The 23,805-nt window shown below is 45.0% G+C and overlaps 1 protein-coding gene and 1 long non-coding RNA gene across 4 annotated transcripts; one reads left to right on the forward strand and one right to left on the reverse strand.

The window, feature by feature from the left end:
* Positions 1-1,349: 1,349 nt before the first annotated feature.
* On the reverse strand, positions 1,350-8,544 carry ZBTB14 (zinc finger and BTB domain containing 14). 3 transcript variants are annotated; one of them, XM_067015953.1, is made up of 4 exons: positions 8,163-8,544; positions 5,912-6,032; positions 5,726-5,809; positions 1,350-4,579 (listed from the first exon to the last, which is right to left on the reverse strand). In XM_067015953.1, exons 3-4 carry the CDS (start codon positions 5,726-5,728, stop codon positions 3,233-3,235), a joined length of 1,350 nt encoding a protein of 449 aa, XP_066872054.1. In that variant the 5' UTR covers positions 5,729-5,809; positions 5,912-6,032; positions 8,163-8,544; the 3' UTR covers positions 1,350-3,232. The 3 variants fall into 3 exon arrangements, with proteins under 3 accessions (XP_066872054.1, XP_066872055.1, XP_058896826.1); XM_067015954.1 differs by lacking the exon at positions 8,163-8,544 and adding an exon at positions 7,071-7,550; XM_059040843.2 differs by lacking the exon at positions 5,912-6,032.
* LOC131742700 (uncharacterized) lies at positions 8,087-22,946 on the forward strand. Its single transcript, XR_010837069.1, has 3 exons — positions 8,087-8,496; positions 21,323-21,363; positions 21,749-22,946. It is a non-coding gene; the product is annotated as an uncharacterized lncRNA (long non-coding RNA).
* Positions 22,947-23,805: the final 859 nt, after the last annotated feature.

Consider the following 23,805-nt stretch of genomic DNA (forward strand, 5'->3'; position numbering starts at 1 on the left):
TTTAGGCCCCGGTCTCTCACTGTGATGACTTTCAACGGTAACCTTGCCTCCAGCTGGATGTCTTATTAGCCTCCCATACATTTGGTAGGGGTGGCGTGCTGGGTAAAGGAGAAAGGCAGGCAGATGTTCAAGATAAAGGGCAGACAGAAGTGTGAGAGTTGTTCTCCCTCTTTTTTTTTTTGTTGCGGTACGCGGGCCTCTCACTGTTGTGGCCTCTCCTGTTGCGGAGCACAGGCTCCGGACGCGCAGGCCCAGCCGCTCCGCGGCATGTGGGATCTTCCCGGACCGGGGCACGAACCCGTGTCCCCTGCATCGGCAGGCGGATTCTCAACCACTGCGCCACCAGGGAAGCCCCTCTCTTTCTCTTTAACTAACTCAGAACTCCAGACTAGAACCCTTATCAGACAAGTTCAATTCCACTTACACAAAGGGCTTTTACATCTGCCCTGGGAACTAATCACCACTAACAGCATTACTCCGGAAAATGAATTCCAGGCTCCCAACGACTAAGTTACAGAAAACCTTACAGGACATAATCCATTAAATTGCAAACTGTATCAACCTGCCTCACTCTCTCATCACAGTTTTTTCCCCCAACACAACAGGAGGAATTTGTTAGTATCAGCCTCGACTTGACGGTGACCTCTGTGATATCTAAAAATTCTAAATTTGTGATCAAGTTAATTAGCAGGCAGATAACCTAAATTTTAGACTTCCTAAAATTCCCTTCCTCAATCACTGCTAACGCCGTGCAAGTTGGCATAAAAAGTTAAATCAAGTTTGTAGACATTCTCTTTGGACAAAGAGAAAAAAGGTAGGTGGTTTTTGTATAATGAAAATGTGGTAACGTTGACACTGGAATTTCCTTTGCTCTCACAAGGCAGATTCAGTGTAAGCATGTTTCAGAATTACCTCGCTGTGATGGGAGGTACCCTTGAACTGCTGGACACGAGGGCTTCATCACCCAGGGGACACTAAAGCCAACTGGGTGGGGAGAGGCAGGCTTAATGACCAGGAGACAGGACAGCTGCCACGTCATGACCCTGCTGCTGCCCAGAACACAAGGGACACATGCACAGATGAACCCAGCACCGGTGGCAGAAATTACAACACAAATATATTTCTCATGCAAAATAGGACAAATGACACATATTTACATGATGCAAATAAAGTGCTGAATATTAAGCTTTCTTTTTGGGGTACCACCATGCTTAGGTGGTTTCAATGAGGGTTAATGCCACACGGTGAACTTGCAATTCTGTAAAACCAGGACGAAGACAGTATAGAAAATGCACTTTAGTAGAAACCTGGGTATGTGACAGGTTGCTAAGAAAAAATGAAAACAGGAATGACAGAAGTATATTTTCTTTTATATACAAAAACGAAGGCCCCAAAAATGATTTGCTGAAGTAGCTATCCACAAGATGTTAAATTATTTTTCCTTTGCTTTGGTTAAAACAGTCTAGGAACAGCAATCGGTTCCCTTTCTACTAATAGTATATAAACACAGTGACAGGACTACTTTTAGGGGAAAATAATCAACTTTTAAGAAAAAAAATTAAATTAGTTTTAAACTAAATTAAACATTTACCAATAAATAAGTTTCTTTAAAAGGTAGCATCTTCATCCTACAATCTTGGGCATAACATGTACACCAATTTAAAAAATAAAATTTCTCTCACAATTATAATTACAGGTGTTAATGCAACAAGCTAGGAAATGAAGTTACTTTAATATACCTTTTAAAAAAAATCCTAGCAACCAAAAATACATTTTAAAAATTGACATTTTTGGAAAATGGTACATTCTAAAATAATTCATACTTTATTACAGAACATAATTCAAACTACTGATGGTATTTCAATATATTCCTAAAGAATGTTTAAAAAGAAGTTTCATACACCAGAATTGGAACAGCACTTATTCCATTTACAGCTATGAAAAGGCAGTCAACTTCCACTTAAAAGTGTAACCAGTGATGAGATATACTTCAAAAACATAAACATTTGGTCTGACAATCTTTAATACTGGTTAAAAACAGACGGATGTTTGTTGCTGATGGAAGTAACTTTAATCCAATGTGCAAAAAAAGTGCAGCTGTCTACTTGTACTTGAGATACATAAGACCAACGCTTCTGTACTATTTACACACTTAAAAAATCTTAAACGTATTGATTTAAGGAAGGACACTCTATCTCCTTTATGGATAAATCACGTGCTACAAAAAGCCCAAAAGCTTGATGACACTCTTTTAAGTTCCACAAATGTATCCGAAGAGGCATACCTGTTCTTGTCCTAATTTTGATCCTAAACAAAAATCCAATTTCAAAATAAATTAGGAATTTCTTTGATCTAGGAAATCTTGGAATTGTTGCAAACGTGCAAGCCTTGTCTCTGACAGCCAGATTCCTTTACTCCTTTTTCTAACCCTCTCATCACTGGGCCATCCCACAAACCCCGTCGGCTGCAGAGTAGCAATGCCCGGAATAAGAGGAATGAAAAAACTCAGCCCTCAGACCACCAACATGCCTTCGGGACGTGTGATGAAACCTTTTGGGGGCAGCTATGGGCAATCAGAAGGGATGAAGAAACCCTTCAGCAAAGCAACCATTATTTGTCCACAAAATTCATGAAAAACAGTGATAGAAAATTAACAAATCAAGTATATAAATGTGAGACCATTTTGCATTTCCAGAACTTGTTTTCACATCTGTATACGCAGGGTTCTTGGTCAACCACCCACCCGTATTTTCTGTGTCGACACAAGGTACTTTTACCAAAGTTCTAAAAAATGCTGTTGTAACCTTAAGTCACATAGAACAGTGATGATCAGGAAATCAATTCATTCATTTATCACTCTGTGCAGTGCACTCCCCGGTGCAGCAAGCGGAGAGAGGAACTTAAAAAAGGGACAGAAGTCTCTCACTTCTGAACTGGACACAAGAGTTCTCAAAATTAAAATCAGAAATCATAAAAAAGTGGGGCCGGGGGTGCGGGCGCTTACTGGCAACATTAATACTAGACACCAGACGGGACAGTGAAACTGTTTGGTCAGAACCAAGGAACGGTATTTCCTTGAAAAGTTTTCAAAACACCCAACCAAGCACTGCCTTAAGTCCAGCGAGTACAATGCTCCGTAAGTTTCCACCGAAATGCAGCGGCTGGCGTTCATGGGTCAGGATGCAGGATGCTGACGGAGCATCCCTGCCCCGGGCATCCCGGTCCCCCGCCTCTAGCTGCAGGCGATGGTCTCCAGCTGCTGCTCGGCCTCCGCGGCCATGGCCGCCGCCTGCAGCTGCTCCGTCTCGCTCTGCATGGCGCTGGGGGTGACCTGCTTCCGCTCGCTGTGCATATTGTTCTCGTGCCGTTTCAGATCCGACGCCTTGGCGAAGGCCTTGGTGCAGGAACCGCACACGAAGGGCTTCTCGCCCCGATGCCTGCGCTCGTGGTCCTTGAGGTGGGACTTGTGTTTGAAGGCCTTGTCGCACATGTGGCAGGCGAAGGGCCGCTCGTTGCTGTGGACCCGCTCGTGCTTCTTCAAGTCCGGGGCGCGGATGAACGACTTGCCGCACACCTCGCAGCTGTAGGGCTTGTAGCCTGTGTGGATCTTCAGGTGCTCCTTCAGGTGGGCCTGGGTGGTGAAGCCCTTGGTACACATCTCGCAGACAAAGGGCCGGTCGGCCGTGTGCAGCTTCTCGTGCTTTCTCAGCCTGCCTTCGTCCGAAAACGTCTTCCCGCAGGCCTGGCAGGCGATCTGCTCCCGGTGGTGGCCGTACAGCAGGTACTCAAACTTCATGTCGCTGGCAGCTGTGGTCCAGCCTGGGGTCTGTTCATCCTTCACTTCACTCATCCCATCGTTAAATGTTAAGGCTTGAGGGGTCTGGGATCCCAGATCCTTGGACTCGGGGGTCTCCATGGATTCGACTTCCTGGCCATAGCAATTGACTTTCCGCACCTCCTCACTCCCCAGCTCCTTCAGGATCGCTTCCTGGACCCTGAGCGTCGTCGTGGGTGACTTGCCGTCCTCCTGACTTGGGGGGGTGCCTTCTACCGTGTCATCCGAGGGACTGTCATCTTGGTCTCCGATTTCCTCCACGTCATCATCCTGAGTGTCAGCAGCATCTCCAATGGGGCGATTGATCTTGAGGCAGTACTTGCTTTTGGACTGGCCGTTATTTTCGTCGGGACTGGACACATCCCGCTTCTGAGAACAGAGTTTATCCAAAAATCGGATACCGAGAATCTGACCCGATGACATCATTAAGTTAACATCTTCTTTTTTCACAGAAATCTTTGCCGTGTACATGTAATTCAGGACCTCTTCAAATATATCAGAGCGGAGAAAATCTATTTCTATTACTGAAGAGCTATCGACCTCAAGCTTCTTGAAAAGCTTTTTAAAGTAGGTGCTGCAGGCAGCAAGGACACACCTGTGCGCCCTGAACTTGACATCCTCCACCACAATCGCGATATCGCAAAATTCTCCTTCCAGGCGCTGCTCGTTTAGGGTTTTCAGAAACAGAGTTTTATGATCATCGTCATTGTATTTAATGGTTTCAGACATACTGATGAAAAACTCCTACAAAAAATGTTTAAAAAAATACTTCGGTAATTATGCACAATACTTTTCCATACAGAAAATACAGGGAGATTCTCATTTTCTGATCAATTTCCAGTCCCTAACAATTTCAGAAAGTCAACGTCAGGAGTGGTTCAAGAATATGAGTAAAGACGGATCCCAACTTAGGGGTTTCCATATTGTTCCTTCTACTTATCTTCACTGTACTCCGTGTTTGCCTACTCATAATAACAGCAACTTCTACCGAGCACATAATACCTGCCTGCCATTGTGCTACGTGCTTTTCTTTCCACGTCTTCACAAATGCAATGATCAGATGGCCTTGAGAGATAGGTATTACTGCCCCCACTTTATAGATGAATTGAGGAACCTCTCCAATATTCTAGGTATTTAGTGGAGTATCGGGGCTCAAATCCAGGCACTCTAGCCCCCAAACCCGTGCTTCCTGACAACTACGGGTAATAATGACAAATAACTCAACTTCAAGGTTTAAAAAACAGGTCTCCAGCAAGCATCCACCAGTGCCATCTGCTGCATCTACTCTAATTTCACGCAGAGGAAGATTCAGTAAAATTTCACACAGAGGAAGATTCAGTAAAATAACTAGCAGCTCTCAGTGTTCTGCTTCCTTGACGGAAGAGACAAATCGCTGCTGCAGAACCAGAGAGGGATATCATTGCCAGAACATTCCATTCAGTGTTGTCTTCTAGCTTTTCCACACCAGTTTTGGGCCACTTGTGAACAAGGGTCAAGGTTTAACATGACCCTCAGAGAATCAGATGACATTTGGGAAGACAGTGACGAGAGGCTTCAGCCCCTCTGGATGCCGATCTATCTGCCATCCAGATCAAAGTGTCATCAAGTTGGATGCACTTGACAAATGCTGTGAGTGTTTTACAAGCAAAAGAAATCTAGAACTGGCGTGGAAGACATCTGCCGTGTGTTAAAAGTGATCTTTTTAAAATAATGTGTCCTGTTACGTTTCTTTTCAAAAACATTGGTTTTTTTTCTTTTATTCAACAAAGTATAAATATGAGGAAAATACATATGTCCCCTAAAGAATGCTAACACATAACTGAGAGAGAAACATTTTAAAGCTAACACCAAACAATACTTTCAGTACTTAATATCCAAAGTCATAGTTACCATGAACAACTCAGGCTATTATCTTAATGCTTTAAACACCAAATTCTTCGGACCAGAATAACTCTGATCAGGGGCACGCCAGTCCTACAAGAGAAAAGGACATACAAGAGTAAGGTAGGCTCTTCCCCTATCCCAAATTCTAAACAAGAATGTTCTCAAGAATTGATTTTTTTTTTTTTCACTCACCTCCTCCCTCAAGAATTGATTTTTAAAAAGAAACTTTCCTTTTTTGTCTTGCCATTGGCACCTGTACCTATTTTCAGGTTGGGAACAGAGAGGAGGGTGGCTGGCAGCATCAGGTCCAGCTCTGAACAGATACAAAGGAGAAAAGGTAAGGGCTGGAGCACTTGCAGCCTGGAGGGGGTGTGTGCCAGGAATGAGAAGGATGGGTTGGAGAACCACTGAGGGATTTCCCCTCACAAAGCCCGTGTCTGTATTTATAAGGATGTTGATTGTGGCACAGATAGAGTAAAATCCAGTAAATGCCCCCTACTCCTACCATTTCCTGCTGGATACACAGCCTTCCACATTTTTCTCTAGGCTCATATAAACGTAAAAGTATATATACTTTTAATAAATATAAAGTTAGAGAGGTACATACACCCAACATTTAACATCGGAGGAGAGGAAACAGTAGCTGCTTTCTTCTATCCACATTTGTGTGTGATGTAACATACATTACTTAAGCTACTCTGGTCTTGAAGCTTGTATTTGAGAAATCCAGGTGTTCCTGCCTCTATCCCTACAGGGAAATTCAAAGGATTCTAGATTTTTGCGAGTTTTAACTTTTACCAGAGGGACTCCTAACATCCTGAAAAACATAAAGTCTCCTCTACTGAATGGTGACCACACAAACTTGAGTGTGGTAGGACCAGAGTCCTGAACACCCTCCAAAGCTCCCTCTACGGAAAAGCGAAAACACCGTTAAGCTGCCTAAAGTGCCAGGCTGTTTTCTTATCTGCCAAGTGTGAGGGTTGAGCAGAATTTTCTAAGGATGCTTCCTACTCTGCCTGTTCCCTGAATGCACCCCAGCCTGCGGTCACCCCCAAGGGAACGCAGCCAGGAGAAACCTTCCTGCCGGGTCACTTCCTACAGTTGCCAGTCGCTCTCCCTAGGGCTTGTGGGATAAAAGCGCATGGACCAGGCCCAGGAGTGGTGTACATAGGAGTGTGCTGGATTTTTTTTTTTTTTCCTTTTCTGGTCAGTGTGTTCTTTGGCCCCCACTCTCTCTCCAGGTCTCGACCATTTTTTTTCTGTTGAGATCCTAAATTCAGGTGAGTCAAACTGGAAGATACCCGTGGCCAGTATCCCTGTAGGTGGAGGAAAAGATGAAGACCAACCACACCTTCAGAACGAAGCTGCCCCTTTATTACGCTTCTCCAAACCGCCGAGCAGGGCCGGAGCGAACTCCTTTAAAGCCGAACTTACATAAGCCCGGCGGCGGCCACCTCCCCGACCCCGGGGCCGCCGCGACAATGGCGGCGGCACCACTTCCCGGTCGAAAGCTGGCAACTTCGGGATGCGGAGGAAGCAGGGAACGAAGCGGAAGACCCAGGGAGCCTCCAGAGCCTCTCCAAGCCTCGCTCCCATCTCTTTCTACCCAGGAGGTGGGAGACGGGATCAAGTCGTTTGCACTGCTTCCCGAACAAAAGCTCCCGCCCGGGGAGCCGGAAGGTGCCAAAGCCGCTTTCCCTTTTAGAATCCGGCTTTTCGGCGCGGACTGGGGTCGCGGTTCCGAGCGCGGGAGGGAGGACCCACGGCGGCCCCGGCGGCGGGGAGCGGGAGCGGGCGTGAGGCCCGGCTCCGCAGCCCCGCGCCGCGCCGCGCCCCGCTCCGCCCGCGAGCCCGGAGCTCGCGCCCCGCGCACTCCCCGGCCGGCTCGCGCCGGGCCCTCCCCCGCCCTCCCGCGGCCGGGGGCGGGGGCGGCGCGCGGCCGGCTTCCCGAGCTCCGAGGGCGCTCCCGGGAGTGCGAGCGCCAGGGTCCCGGCCCCCTCCTCCGAGGGCGGCTGGGGGCGGCGCGGCGGAGCCCACGGAGCGGAGGGGCGGCGCCCGGCTGGCCGCGCTCGGCGCCTGGTTCCGGGCCGTCCCCACCCCCACCGCGGTGCACTGCGGCGGTGCGAGCGGGGGCGGCCATGAACTCCGCCGCCGAGGCTCGGCGAGCGCGCGCGCTGGGCCGCCACTGCTGCCGCCCGGCCGCTGCCCGAGCCCGCTCGCCGGCCTGCGCGGTCCCCGGAGCGCCCAGGCCCCTCGCCCGGCCCCGCTCGCGCCGCGCCGCCGGGGCCGCCCGCACATCCTGGAGCTGACTGGTGCCCCAGAGCGCGGCGAGAACGCGCTTCTTCCGGGCAGCCCCGCCGCGCCAGCCTCCGGCCTCCCCCGCGCCCCCGCGCCCGCCTCGCGGCCGGCCCGGGCCCCTTCCGCACCCCCGGCCCGCGCTTACCTGCAGCCTGGCACAGCCACAGACACTTGCCGTGGGTTCCCCGCGCTCACTGCACGCAGGCCGGGGACGGGATGGACGCGGGGCGCGGGGGCACGGTGGGTGGCAGTGTGTTTTGGATTTTTTTTTTTTTTTGGAGTTTGGGGAGGGGGCGGGGTGGGGAATCGTGCACGTCCCTGATGGTAGGAGCCCTCCTCCTGCACGAGCACAGAATGTCTAGCCGGCCGTGAACACCCCCACCAGCACCCCCCCCTTCCCGTGCATGCGCGGTGCGGGCGAGGGGGAAGGCGCGCCGCCGGCTTGCGCAGGCACGGAACCCGACTGGGCCTCTAAATGGGTGAGCCGGGAAAGGGTTAATCTGGGACCTTGCGACGCTTTCGTTGGAGTCTACGGGGCCGCCCCCGGAGGGCCCTGGCCTGCGCACGCGCGCGACTTGGAGCGCGCGGAGCCCGCGCGCGGGAGAAGCGGGGGGCGGGGCGGGGGCGGGGCTTCGGGAGCGGTGGAGCGAATGCACGAGCGCCGCTCGCGGGCACCCGCCCCGCCTGCAGCTCCCGCTTCCCGCTCGGACTCTCGAGCTCCCGCCCGCGCCCGGCGCCGGCACAGCCCCGAGGACGCGGGAGCTCGGCGCTCCCGTGCGTGTGCATGTGCGTGGGCAGTGCCGCCTTCGGGCGCGCGCAGGCCGGGCGCTGTGTCTGCGGGGCTCTCCCGCGACTCCAGGACGGGCGACCCGGACACCCTCCCCTCCGCGCACACCGGCGACAGCGAGACGCGCGCTTGCGGGCGTTGGGTCTTAGCTGGTACCGGTGCCACATTTTTGTATATGGGGAAGTGGTAGGCGCTCAGTAAACATTTGCAGAACAAACGCAAAAAGTGACACGTTTCATTTGGAATGTAAGGGGCGACCCCAGTCCCGCATGAGAAAGGGATCACCCCTAAAGCTCTGGATCCAGCCAGGGGCGCGCCCACGTTCCCGCATATCCCCGGAAACTCGCAAGGAAAAGTCAGGGGGGCTGGAGGCTGTAGCTTAACCCTGGCAGTGGAGCACCTGGGCTCGGTTTCATTTGCAGCTCCCCCCCCCGAGAACTCGGATGACTCAGGACTGTTTCCTACATCCCTGTTCAGCAAAGTAATGATTCCACTACTGTGGAAGCATCGTCGCGTCCCCTCTAACGCGGTGACGGACCTGGGAGGTCCCTCCTGCTCCCGCGTTTTCTGCTCGCCTGCACACAAGAAGCTGGACGGCCCCCAAGGCTCGCAGAGTCGCTTGGGGGCTTTATCACACTTGCTTTAACAGCGTTTCGCCAGAACATTCGTAATTTAATCTAAAAATTAGTGCAGGACCGTCCACGTGGGCATGTGTGATGATTACAGAAGATAATGCTTGTTAACAGGTACATAAGGTACATAAACGTTAAAGAAATTATATTGTGATTGTGTTAAATTCCAGAGAAATTCTGTACGGTACGAGGTGATTTTGTAGTACTAATTGACGTTGGTTTCAATATTTCGCAAGGTGCTTTTTATACACATCCTTTTTGATGTTCACAAAAGCATGGGGGTTAGTGGGTCTATTGAATGAAGCAGGGTAGAATAGACCAGTTCTAGAGTCAGACATATCCAGCTCATATACAGGGTACATTATTTAACTTCTCTAAACCTCACTCTTGTTCTCTGATAAGAGCAGGGAATTGTGAGGATTAAATGGAATATGCTCAGTTAAGTGCTTAGCTCTAATACTAGCCTGATGGTGTTAAATGACCTGCCAACTCTCTGTGGATAGCGGGTTTAAGTGGCAGGGGCAGAACCGGAACCACCAGAGTTCAGGCCCACACTTGACACCTAGGTGGCCATGTTCCTTCTGATGCCATGCTGGGCCTGGTTATTCTTACATAGCTTTTAAGGTTACATGTCAATCTTGTCTGTGTTTTTATAGGGGGATAGTAATAGTACTATATCATAGGGTTATGTTCTCAAGCACTAAAGCTGTCACTTCATTTAGCAGTGTGTCTGATGCACCCCCCTTCTCCCATACCACTTAATTGTGTAGGTTTATACACTCATTCTGCATATATTTATCTGTCTACTGTGTAAAGACTGTCTTTTTGCATATGGCTAGGTAAAGTCTTCTCAGGATTTGACTAATTCGATCCAATTAAAATAGTTTCGGGGCTTCCCTGGTGGCGCAGTGGTTGAGAGCCCGCCTGGCGTTGCAGGGCGCACGGGTTCGTGCCCCGGTCCGGGAGGATCCCACATGCCGCAGAGCGGCTGGGCCCGTGAGGCATGGCCGCTGAGCCTGCGCGTCCGGAGCCTGTGCTCGGCAACGGGAGAGGCCACAGCAGTCAGAGGCCCGCGTACCGCAAATAAATAAATAAATAAATAAATAAAAATAGTTTCGAAGAGTTCTCAAGCACTAGAATGCATTTCTCAAGTGACAGGTTCCATGACGTCTTGGTTTTGCATCAATTAATCCTCCTTTTTGTTTGCTTTATGTGCTAGTCACTTGGTCTCTGCCTGGCTGTCCCTTACTTCATGGGAATCATGGGATGAGTCTAAATGAAAAGGGACACTCTGTGGGATGGAAAACTACAAAGGAAGGGCCTGACCCAGACCTGGCACTTCACCCTTAACCCAGCAGCCTTACCCGGGCGCCGCCCAGCATTCATTAGGCCCTCAATAAATATGGGCGTACAGATACGTGACAGCCCGGAACTCAATACCATGGGGAGTTATAAGGACACACTGTGGGGTTGATGGGGGGGGCGGGTCAGAACCTTTCTGAAATACACAGACCTGAGGCCGTTGAAGGAAGTCTTCTTGCCCCGCCCCCCTGCCAGGAATGCTGTCAGTGTACGTGGGACTCTCAGGCCGACAGCTCTGCTGGGAGCACCTGTCCCCACCTGAGCCTCCTCCTCATTGGAGCCTGCTTGTTAGGATTGTGAGGCCTGGAATATGGGGCCTGTGGCAGGAGTCTGGGGTTCCAGGGTCTAGAGAGTGGCTGTGAAGCAGCTGCCAAGGGACATTGGTAACATTAGATCGTTTGGGTGGAGTTGATTTCTCCATCACACTGATCTTGGGCCCTCTGACCAGTGGAAGATGGGCAGACAAGAGGGTGCGTGAGTTCTGAACAGAGGCTTTGAGAAGCAGCCTGTGTTCCCCTCTCCCGCCAGGGCTTGTGCGGTCCGCCGTGAGGGGACCGGGCCCAGGTTGCCACTGCCTCTTCTGTCTGGGCCCTCAAATGACAAGCAGGCCTCAGAGAATGAAGCTGACCTGAAACCCAAGCCCAGCCAAGCCCAGGCAGGCAACAGCTCATCCACAAACCCATGAGTGAGAAAGAAATGCTTGCTTTGTTAGGCACTGGAAGACTGTGTTTTATGCTTTGTTATTGCAGCCAAACCTAAAACACCTGCACAAGGAAATATATCCCAACAAATGCCAGGAGCACCCTCCCCTTGCTGCTCTCAAAACACTGGACACAGTAAATGAACAAGAAATAGATCTAATCCCTGATGACACAGAGGTGTGGATACACACATTCAAATATAATCACATAAATAATTATACAATTGCACACTGTGATCATGCTACTAATGAAAAGTTACACATCCCAGAGTGTTACGGTAAAGAGGAACTCATACTGACTGAGAAATCTGTGAAAGCTTCTCCAGAGATGTACCTTTGAGACCAGAAGGAGGAGGGAAGACAGGCATCTTTGGGGTTGCGGGTAGCATTCAGGAAGAGGGAGAATAGCATGAACGAAAGGGTGGGAGGGGCTTGGTAACTTGAGGCTCTGTGGGAGGACAGTGACCGGAGCCCAGTGCGCATGAGATGGGTCAGTGGAAGGGTGGAGCTCAGCACATCTGGGGCTCTGTGGTCCATAGTGAGGGCTGTGGATTTTATGCTATGCATAGTGAGAGCCATCAGAGGGCTTTTCTTTTAAACTAACATTTACTTAGGTAAGCATATTAGTCTCATAACTAGGGTAAATGCAGCCCTTGGAATGCAGATGTGGTCTTTGAATTTCAAATACCTCCAATGGTACGACTGCTCGTATAAAACTTTTCCCATAGTTCAGGTTATGGGGAACATTTTCGACACCATCAACTGAAATACTATCTTTCACTATCTAGAAATAAAAGTTAACAATTTACTCATGAAATTTACTTTTGAATAAAATACATTTATCACACTCTCCTAAGAAGTATTATAATATGATTCTGGTCAAACTTCCACATGAGCAACTGTATGACAACAGCAGCTTTGAAACGAAATGAGGGAAAATGGTAAATTAGCAGAGAGACAAAATATTGCTCTGTTTCTGGGTCAAGAGAAAAAACTTGTTAAATGGCATCAATAAAAATAAAATGTTAAAAAAGCAAATTACTAATGAGATTCACATTTCTAGAATATACATTTATGGAACATTATTCTAAGAATTATGATCCCATGAAGTTTTTACTGGAGTTACTGTATAATCACTTAAATAATAGCAATGAAACCAAAAGAGAAAAAGCTCAAATTTATTTTAGAAGAAAGATAAAAAATCATTATTGCTGTGTTTCTGAATGATTTTAGGGGTCTTGCTAAGAACAAAAATATTGTAATTATACTACCTACAAATAGAAGCAATTAATTGATAAGACTCACATTTAAATAATCTACAGTTATAAAACATTATTCTAAGAGTTGCAATTATATCAAGCTTGCATTTGAGCCACTGTATAATCTCTTAATTAATAGCAATAAAACTAAGAGACAAAAAAAAAAAACTAAGAGACAAAAAAAATCGAGATTTCTTTAGTAGAAAAGGGGAAAAAGCACTTTGCTATAGTCCTGTATCTTCAGAAATCAGCTTATTGGAAGGTGGGTCTGCTTACTAGGTAATTCACTTCTGTTTTCTGGCTTTGTAGATACAAGATTGAATCGAGCCCTTGCTATGGATATTTCCTGTTGACCATTTTGGTTGTGCTGGGCCAGGGAAGTCCCTTGGTGGAGTGAAGTTCTGGGGGAGGAAGAGAAGAACAGGGTGTCCTCAGGAACTGCCCCTGGGACTTCTCTGTCACATCTGATCTCTGAAGAGTGAGAGAACCTAGGCTAGCAGCTCCCTTTCAGGAGGGAGGGTTGAATCAAAAAAGTTCTGAACATCTTCCAAGGTAAGGAGCACCAGGACAAGCTTTGCCTTGCACTTGGGGAAGAACTGCTGCATAAGGATAGAGTTGGCTGAATGAAGGGATCCTTCCCCTGTGGGTTTGAACTTGGTGGGGCATCTGGTCTACCCTGGGCATCAGACCATGCCAAGATAGCCTTTGCTCCTCCTCCTCTGGAAACTGGTCATCCAGAGGATCCTCTCATGGTTCTCTTGGGTTAACATTAGAGGGAGCTGGGTGAAGGGTTTAGAGGAAAACTGTATAGTTTTGATAACTCTTCTGTATATATATTATTTCAAAATAAAAAGGTTTCCTGTATAGGTAATTATTTTTCTTTGGTTACTTTCAAGATTTTTTCCTTGTTTTTAGCTTTCAGCATTTTAGTTATATTTCTGGGAATGCATTTTATTAAGATTATCCTATTTGGGATTTACTGAGCTTCTTGAATCTGTAGGTTTATATATTTCTCTAATTTGGGGAAATTTTCAGCCATTATTTCTTCACATTCTTTTTCAGCATCACATTCTTTCTCCTTTTCTTCTGAGACTCCAATGACATAGACATTGGATTTTTAAAAAATTTCTCTTAGGATTATAGTATTTTTCATTTTAAAAAATATTTCTTTCCCTCTTGTTCAGACTGAATAATTTCTGTTATCTATCATCAAGTTAACTGATTTGTCCTTTTGTCATCTCCAGTCTGCTGTTCAGCCCATTCAGTGAGATTTTTCATCTCAGTTGTCTATTTCAGTTCTAAAATTTCCATTTTCTTGTTCTTTTAGTTTTCTCTTTCTTTTCTGAGACTTTCTATTTTTGATTTAAGAGTGTTCATAATTGCTTGTTGGAGAAGTTTAACAAAAGCTGCCTCTAAGTTTTGTTATTTAATTCCAACATCTTTGTCATCTCACTGTTACTTTCTGTTGATTGTCTTTTCAAAAGTCAGTTGAGATTTCCTGGGGCTTTTCATATGGAGTAATTTTAGATTGAGTATTAGGTATTTTAAATATTATATTACAAGACTCTGGGCCATGTGAAGTCCTATGGAAAAATATTGATTTCTTTTTCTTTAAATTTTAGCAGACAATCAGCTAGGCTAAGTTCTGGTCACAGGTTTTAACATACATTCTGTGGGCTCTTGCTTGGTATATTTGCATGCTATTTGGATGTGTCTCAAGTATTTTCAGGCACTGGCCAGTGTAGAACCTAGGCAGCAATCTGTTGGTTCAGTTCTCAAAGTCTTTAATGTGCTGATTAGGATCAAATCCACATATGTGCAGCTCGAAGGTGAGCCTAGGATTTGTAAACAGCTTTATGGCTGTTGCTTTCCTGGGCTTCTTCCTCTTGTGACTCCCTGGCACCTTCTGCCTTACTGGGGCGCCCTTTTTCTATCCTCAACCCGAAGGTAGGGGAACTTGCATGACTGCCCCTGCATCTAGAGCCAAGTGGTTGGAGAACCAGAAGGAAAAAAATTGGTAAACTCATTGCTGGTTTGGTGATAAGCTTGCTTGTTTTCTGATACATTTATTTTACTTTTAATTTTTATTTATTTATTCATTTATTTTTGGCTGTGTTGGGTCTTCGTTTCTGTGCAAGGGCTTTCTCTAGTTGTGGCAAGTGGGGGCCACTCTTCATCGCAGTGCACGGGCCTCTCACTGTCGCGGCCTCTCTTGTTGCGGAGCACAGGCTCCAGACGCGCAGGCTCAGTAGTTGTGGCTCACGGGCCAAGTCGCGCCGCGGCATGTGGGATCTTCCCGGACCAGGGCTTGAACCCGTGTCCCCTGCATTGGCAGGCAGATTCTTAACCACTGCGCCACCAGGGAAGCCCTGATACATTTATTTTAAAGAGCTATACATTTCTTCCTCGGGACTGCTTTCCCCTTCCCAATGTATTCTTCCGTGTAGTTTTATTTATATTCAGTTCTATGTATTTCTTAGGTTTGTTTATGACTTCCTTTTTTAACTCATGTTATTTAATAACCCAAGTGTGATAAATGTTATTTTGTTTCTAATTATATGGGAATTTTTTTGATCTATCTTTTTTTATTTTGTAACTTCTTATTTTGAAAGAATATAGTAAGAAGAATTCCTATATTCAGTTTACCTTTATCCAGATTTACCACTTGTTAACATTTTACCCCCATTTGTTTAATCATTTGCTCACTGGCTCCCTCTCTCTCTTACTCTTCCCCCTCTCTTTCCCCCTCTCAGTCTCTATGTACACACACACACACACACACACACACACACACACTCTCACACACTTTTTTTTCTGAACCAATTTGTAAGAGTAAGTTACAGATATTATGCCCCCTTTCCCTAAATCTGTCAGTGTGTGTTCTTAAAAATGAGGACAATCTCTTCCATAACCACAGTACTATGATGAAATCAAGCATTTAACATTGATACACTATTATCTAATCCACAGCCCATATCCAAGATTTCACCAATAAGGTCCATTACAGCGTTTTTTTTTTTTTTTTTCCTGGTTCAGGATCCAGGGTTACCCATGGCATTTTTTTTTTTTTTTTTCTTCAGTATGCGGGCCTCTCACTGTTGTGGCCTCTCCCGTTGCAGAGCACAAGCTCCGGACGTGCAGGCTCAGCGGCCATGGCTCACGGGCCCAGCCGCTCCGCGGCATGTGGGATCTTCCCAGACCGGGGCACGAACCCGTGTCCCCTGCCCCCTGCATCGGCAGGCGGACTCTCAACCACTGCGCCACCAGGGAAGCCCACGCATGGCGTTTTTGAATTTAGCTATTATGGAGCTGTACTTTCATCATTTATTTCCTAACCTTTTTTATATGCTTCAATACCAATACTGGTCCTTCTTCCAATTCTGTGACTTGTGTTATGCTAAAACATCTCTAGGAGGATGTTTTGTATCTTTTAAATTTTAGAATATCATGGGCAAGACTCCTTCTCTCCCCTGCTGTCATCTTCCCCATTGTCAGAGAATGTTGTTATCTTCTTACAGGCCGACATTCCTAAAACCTCAGAAAAATTTTGGTTGCCATTTTTTCTTCTTCTCTTTACCTTGTGTCAGTTGCAACGCTCAGCTACTTGATTTACAACAGAGTAGAGCACTGATCTACACTTGAGAGTTTTCTTCATTTCTGGAGAGCAAACCTTAAGATTTGACTTTTGTCCTTGAGCAAAGAATATTTCATCTGCTAAAGTGAAACACATGTTCTTATATTACCATTAAAACTATTTTATTCTCCTTGAGCTAGCTTGTTACTGAAGCTGAAATTGGTCTTCTCTTCACCTTTTTTTTAAAAAAAGGTGAACACTTTCGATGTGTGGTACAGCTCTTCATCCAACATATGGGCTGATGCTTGTCAATTACCCTTCTCCAACTCCGTGACAGTGTCTGGACACATGACACTCTGGGCTGTCTGAACTATTGCACTCCAAAAGAATGACACTTTTCTAATTTGCAACTGCAATTCACACAAAATCTCCTATTAATAATACTAGAAAGAAATATCTACCAAATTCTACTTATATCAAATTCCTTTTTCGGTGACCCAAACTGTTTATGATTATTTTCCCACTACTTTTAGAAACTGGTCTTCTATCATGTTGCCATTATAAGCCTAAAATATGTAAACTATGTGTAATATTATTTTTGATGTTTAGTGAGCTGTCTAGTTTATGGATCACATATAGAATCAAGTCATCAGTTTGCTTTAGAATTTAATGTTTTAAGTTATCAAAATTATCATGATGCCAAATATTATTAAAACATTTCAAAAAAACTGCAAAGTATTTATCCTTAGTTCTGGTGAGCTAAAGTTATAGTTTCCTTTTAGGTACAAAAAAAAAAAGTACATTGGTCAATTGTTTTCTCAGTCATAAGGACTTCACGTTCACCTTAGTAACTCAGTGAAAAACTGAAATAAAAATTTCCAACTGGGAGAGGGAACCCACCTACACTGTTGGTGGGAGTGTAAATTGGTGCAGCCACTATGGAAAACAGTGTGGAGGTTCCTCAAGAAACTAAAATTCAAATTGCCATATTATCCAGCAATCCCATTCTTGGAAGTATATCTAGACAAAACTATAATTCAAAAGATACATGCACCCCTATGTTCATAGCAGCACTATTCACAATAGCCAAGACATGGGAACAACCTAAATGTCCATCCACAGAGGAATGGATAAAGAAGATGTCACACACACACACACACACACACACACACACACACACACACACACACACTGGAATATTACTCAGCCATAAAAAAGAATGAAATAATGCCATTTGCAGCAACATGGATGGAACTAGAGATTATCATACTAAGTGAAGTAAGTCAGAAAGAGAAAGACAAATACCATATGATATCACTTATATGTGGAATCTAAAATATGATACAAATGAACTTATTTACAAAACAGAAACAGACTCTCAAACATAAAGAAAAACTTACGGTTACCAAAGGAGAAGGGTGGGGGAGGGGTAAATTAGGATCTTGGGACTAGCAGATACAAACTACTACATATAAAATAGATAAACAACAAGGTCCTACTGTATAGCACAGGGAACTATATTCAACATCCTGTGATAAATCACAATGGAAAAGAATATGAAAAAGAATATATATTTACTTGTTACTGGATCACTTTGCTGTACACCAGAAACTAACACAACATTGTAAATCAACTATACTTCAATTTTAAAAAAAAAGAAAAGAGGCTCCTGCTTCAATTCAGTCATTCACTTCACAAATGCACATTGAGCACCTTCTATGCATAAGGGATGGAGGACATAGCCATGAGCAAGACAGACATACTCCTGCTCTCAAGGAAATTATAGTTTAGTCATGGAGGGGGAGGAGGCTGGAGAATTTGGTGTGGAAGAGGTAAAATAGTCTCACGATACCAGAAAGAAGGGGTCAGTTGCTGAAAAAAAAAAAGATGGAGCAAATTGTAGCTGCAGATAAAGTCACCCGCAATAGATTAATAAGCTCACAATTAAATACTAGGTAGGGTCCTGGTAATGTTTTAGAAGAGACAGTCATCATCATGACTGTGACAGTAGTAAGAACCGTAATAATGGCTAAGACACAATGTAAGTTTCACTTCATTTCCAATATTCCTTAAAAAAAAATCTTTTTGCCAAAGTTTGTTTCTCATATTTCAAAGGGAAAGGCCTTTATCACATCTGTATTTTAGGGGAAGCAAACTGCAAAATGTTTGAAATTCATGAGGAGACACATTTGTTTCTGGCCCCAAACAATCCTCTATTCCCCAGAGACAAAAATTTCCAAATGTACCTTACAACGTCCTGGCAATCTCTGGAAGCTGAAAATATTCTGGTACCTGAGATTTCAGCTAAAAATAATTCTTTGATTTTTCTCTGCTGACAAGAGGGAGATTATGATATCTTCTTTAATAGATAAAGGTCCATGGAATGGGCGATATCTGATAACTTATCTTAAAAAATCTTCATGTGGAATGCTGGCTTTATTTTGAACTTCCAATCCAGCTCATGGGCATGCATGCATACTGTTCAGATTTCATTATTTATAATTCTGACATAACTTTAAGAATAGGCAGTTAGACAGGAAATAGAAGCAATTATTTAGTCTCCTAGTCAGCATTTTTATTTATTGATGCTGACTCATAAATTCCTTGATATGGTCACATCTAGCCAACTCTTCCTTAATTTGCATGCAGTCACAAGAAGGAATTATGACCCTGAAATCACAGCCGGATATCTCTCTTTCAGCTTTTGTGACTCCACAGGGCGTCCATTGATAACTGGCTTGTCATTTGCTCATTTTTACCTTTGCTATTATTTTATCCCCACACAGATCACGTGCCAAATGTTTCTGGAAGCAGCTCAGTTGTTTTCACTTGAAACAACCCACTGCTGGATGCTTATATTTCTTCTGCTATCAAATTCAGTAACTTGGTCCAAATTGCTATAGCTCTAGTCACAAGTAAATCAACGCTTCATGTGAAAGTTCTCATTTTTATTGTCGAGGTATTAAACGCAATCAAGACTCATAAAATGATTTATTCCCCTGTGGAGGAGAAAGGACAGTAATCAAGTATATCCAAAATCATTATAGTCACCACAGCAGCCAGACTGAACTAGAATCCAAATGATCTCTAGACTCCATCATGCATCCTAAGTCCTTTTTTCTCTTATATTTGCAGTCTTAGGAAAACAAATATTCATCTCAGTAGCCTTTAGTTGAGGTGGTCATTATGATTTTTGTACAGTGCTATGAAATTAACATTCACATGTATATTTCACGTGGGTCCCCTGCATGTAAAAATGCTTTTGGGCGAGCATTCATTGGATTGGGAGAGTCAATATTTCTTTTTTCTTTATTAATTTATTAAGTTTTGGTTGCGTTGGGTCTTCACTGCTGCACGGGCTTTCTCTAGTTTTAGCGAGTACCACTCTTCGTTGCGGTACACAGGCTTCCCCTTGTGGTGGCTTCTCTTGTTGCAGAGCACGGGCTCTAGGCCTGCGGGCTTCAGCAGTTGTGGCGCACGGGCTTGGTTGCTCCGTGGCACGTGGGATCTTCCCGGACCAGGGTTTGAACCCATGTCTCACTGCATTGGCAGGTGGATTCTTAACCACTGCGCCACCAGGGAAGCCCGAGTTGATATTTTAGAAATGGAGAAAACAAGACTCGGAAGCTAAATGACTAGTCCAGGATGATACAGGTACCAAGTGGCCCTGTGGATGCTGGAATCCTCTGACTCCCTGACAAGGCTACCCTCTCTGTACTCCCCTCAACAAACCAAATAAAACAAATGAAGTTAGAAAGTAGAGGTGAGGTGTCTGACAATTGACAAAAGGATCTCATTGCTGGGATGGACCAAGCAAAAGTGACCTTTTGTTTGGTTCTGTTAAAAAACCATGATCCTCTGTCTTCCATTTGATGTCTGTAGTTCCTGGGGTTTCTTCCACGCCTTTAACCAACTCCATTTGACAGAGATGCCCTTTTGTCTAACGTTGCTTTTACTTTCAGACAATGAAAATAGTATGGGGTTAGAAATTTTATCAACCTAGGTCTGAAGGTCAATTCTGCTACCATTTGTGTGAATTAAAGGCATGAAAAAAATCTCTCCCAAGCAAAACAGTAGATAGATGAAAATTTGCCTCGTCATTGAATTGCTGTGACTTTTTAATGATAATTCCGTTTATGCATAGTGCCTGGCACAGCGAAGGTAATCCACAAATGCCTTTCCTTTGATATGATCATATTCTGCCTTCCGTGTGCATTTAGCTTATATACTTGTTTCATAGTTACAGTGCACTGCAATGGTGGCCAAGAGAATAAGGAAAAGCAAGGCTAAGATGGATTCAATACACATCCTCTAAATATAATATTTATCTGGTCTAACATCTGTATCAGCATGATGAATTTCATTTAAAGCATCCCGAATCTCCTACTGGGGCAAAAATCTCTTGGTAATCTATACATGCAAATTATTTAAACCTTATATTTAGAAAATGGTGAACAATAGAGAGATTCTTTTAATCCAGTGCCATAGACTCACATGAAATGATGCGTGAACCTAAGTGTACCTGGTTAGCTACCATTCCCTCATTTATTAAATAAACATTTATTGAGTTCCTTCCTGGAGCCTGTTAGTTTCCAGGTAGAGAAGCAACCAAAAGTTACCACGGGCATTCTTGAATTCTAATGTGTCTCTAAGGTGGGGAAAGATGGGTTTCAAGTAAACTTGGAATCCATCTAATTTCAAAATTGACCTGATACTAAGGATTCCCTGCAACTATCAAGCTATTTCATGATGGCAGGTAACCGGAAGGGAGAGCTAGCCCTTTCTGTTCAGTGTCACCAGTGTTATTTCTACCACACTAAAGGGGTTACCTGTCGTGAAATGCTGCCTTCTAGCCAGCTGGCCCCAGACTCCTGGACACACCTGGGAAAATGACATAAGAATGTTCCTTTTGATTTGGACTCTGATTTTAATCATGAATGTCAAAGGCAAAAGAAGCCTTAGATCATCTTATCCATGCCTCTATTTTTCAGCTAAGGAAACTGAGGCCCAGAGAGGCAGAGCCTTGACATATGTAAGTGTGCATATTTATACTAAAAATTATTCGTTGTTTATCTGAAACTCAAATTTAACTGAGCACCCTGTATTGTTATTTGCTGAATGTGCAATGATGTCCAACAAAATAAAATGTTAATCCAATGTAAGCTTTTAAACAGTGTTATCAGCCCTGTTTCTATAGTCATTTTCTTATTTTTAAAGGTCTCTATAGTATTCCTAATTCGTATTATTTGGGATCTGTAACTTCAAGGATGCTTTTCATTTGTTGGAGTGGAAATGATTTTAATAGTGATCTGAGGTCATTTATATAATTGTAATTAAGCTTAAGTAAAGTACTTGAAATATGAATCCCCCATATTTAAGAGTAATTCTAATTGGTAGTGGGTCCTTTTCTTTTTCAGATTTAGCCTGATAACCACTGAAAAAGGGAAAGACTGAGCCTACATTCAATTCGGAAAATGATTGGATCAGAGGTTCGATGATACGTTTTCAGCGAGTAGCCCCGATCAAGAGGATGGTGATCGAAATATGTGTGACAGTATCAGCAAGGAGCCAGTCCCTTGCTGTTCCACAAAAGCCATAATCCCAGTAACGACGATTTCTTCTTGTAACAAAGAAGACAGTAAAATCAAAGGGGAAATATTCAAAGTGGAATGAAAGGAATTGGCACCAGAAAAGACGATGTGGTGACTGGAGAAAAATAGGAAAAGATTTTAGAAGTTCTCCGTTGTGGGGGGACTCTACAATCACTGGCTTTGTCTCTTATCCAGTTTCCTTCCCTATTGTACTAACCCTGTGCTTCCTGGATGTCTGCTGGAAACCAGCAGAAAGAGGAAAGGTTTCCACATGCTAATATGTAAATCCAAGCAGCCTGTGTCCGCGTGGAGCAACCAGTGACTCAGTAATGCTCAAAAGCAAGGTCAGAGGCAAAGCAAACCTTGCCTTCCCCCAGATGCTTGGTGACCGTGTTCTAGTAATCCACCCTGAAAGTTAGTGCCTGAGGGCAAGTATGCGGCAGAGAACAGCCGGCACAGAAACACTTCAGTTCGTGCAGCGGAAAAGACAGAGGGTCAGAAGTTCTAAATCTTGGACACCACTCTACCAGCACCGAGCTCTGATTTTGGACAAGTTCTTCATCCTCTCCCTTTATAGAATGAAGACGTTGAACACGACTAAGCTCCCTTGCCCATCTCTCGCTCCAAATCTACCTAGCACAGCCCTAACCCTCAGTCAACCCAACTCTTCTAATCTTTGTGTCGCCGCCCCCAGGCAGCTGAGAAGCACATGAGAAAGTGCCACAACTGAGAAGGTGCCTGCCACCCCAGATCCAGAGCGAGCAGCCTCCACCTTCATGCAGCAAAGGTCTTCCCTCAGTTTAGAGAGAATAGAGAACCCCTCGGGCCTCTGCCTTCTGCCTGCTCTGCAGACTCACCGTGGCCACAAGTGATCTCCTCTTCCCATCTCAGTAGAAGAGGGATCTTTCCCTGGACGATGCTCCACTGATAAGCATTTCTATGAGATATAACTTTCTTCCATTTTACTGAGGATTTCTTCAGTATAAAATGCTTATATAATCTATTATTATTATTATTTTTTTTTTTTTTTTTTTTTTTTTGCGGTACGCGGGCCTCTCACTGTTGTGGCCTCTCCTGTTGCGGAGCACAGACTCCGGACGCGCAGGCTCAGTGGCCATGGCTCACGGGCCCAGCCGCTCCGTGGCATGTGGGATCTTCCCGGACCGGGGCACGAACCCGTGTCCCCTGCATCGGCAGGCGGACTCTCAACCACTGCGCCACCAGGGAAGGCCCTATAATCTATTATTTTTTTTAAAACCCTCCCTTGTGTGTTCTGAGGGCCGTTTCCTTTCTTTGAGTTAAGCTCTTTGAAAGGGTGGTCTGTGACAGTCATGCCCACTTTATTTCAATTCCCTCCTTCATTCACTTTTACCCGGCTTCTTCCCCGGCCACCCCAAGTGAACACCCCTCTCCAAATTATCACCTGCCTGATTGCTAAAGCCAGAGGACATGTTCTAGTCCTCATGCCTAATAGCACTTGCACTGAAATGTCCTCTCCCTTGGCTTTTATAATCTCCCTCTCTCTCTGTCTCTCTCGTTCTCACTCTCTCCGACTTAAATGTTGATCTCCCCCATGGTAGTGTCTCAGGCTCTTCTTCCCTGGTTGGATAAATTTACCAACTTTCTAGATTTCATTTTTCCAAAACTGAACTAGTCATCCTGCTCTCTAAACCCTCTATGTCCTTCTCAACTTGAGGGACCAGAAGTCACTTTATCACCAATATCAGAAACCTTAACCCCATTCTTGAATTCACCATTTCTTTCACCTTCATTATAATTGGTCATTGAATCATATCAGTTCCACCTCTGTAATGTCACACTCGTTATCAGGCAGATCTGATCTGGTCATCACCACCAACCACCTCTGAGACACCTCACTGAAA

The sequence above is a fragment of the Kogia breviceps genome, chromosome 15 (genome assembly GCF_026419965.1).
Source record: "Kogia breviceps isolate mKogBre1 chromosome 15, mKogBre1 haplotype 1, whole genome shotgun sequence".
NCBI classification, from domain to species: domain Eukaryota; kingdom Metazoa; phylum Chordata; class Mammalia; order Artiodactyla; family Physeteridae; genus Kogia; species Kogia breviceps.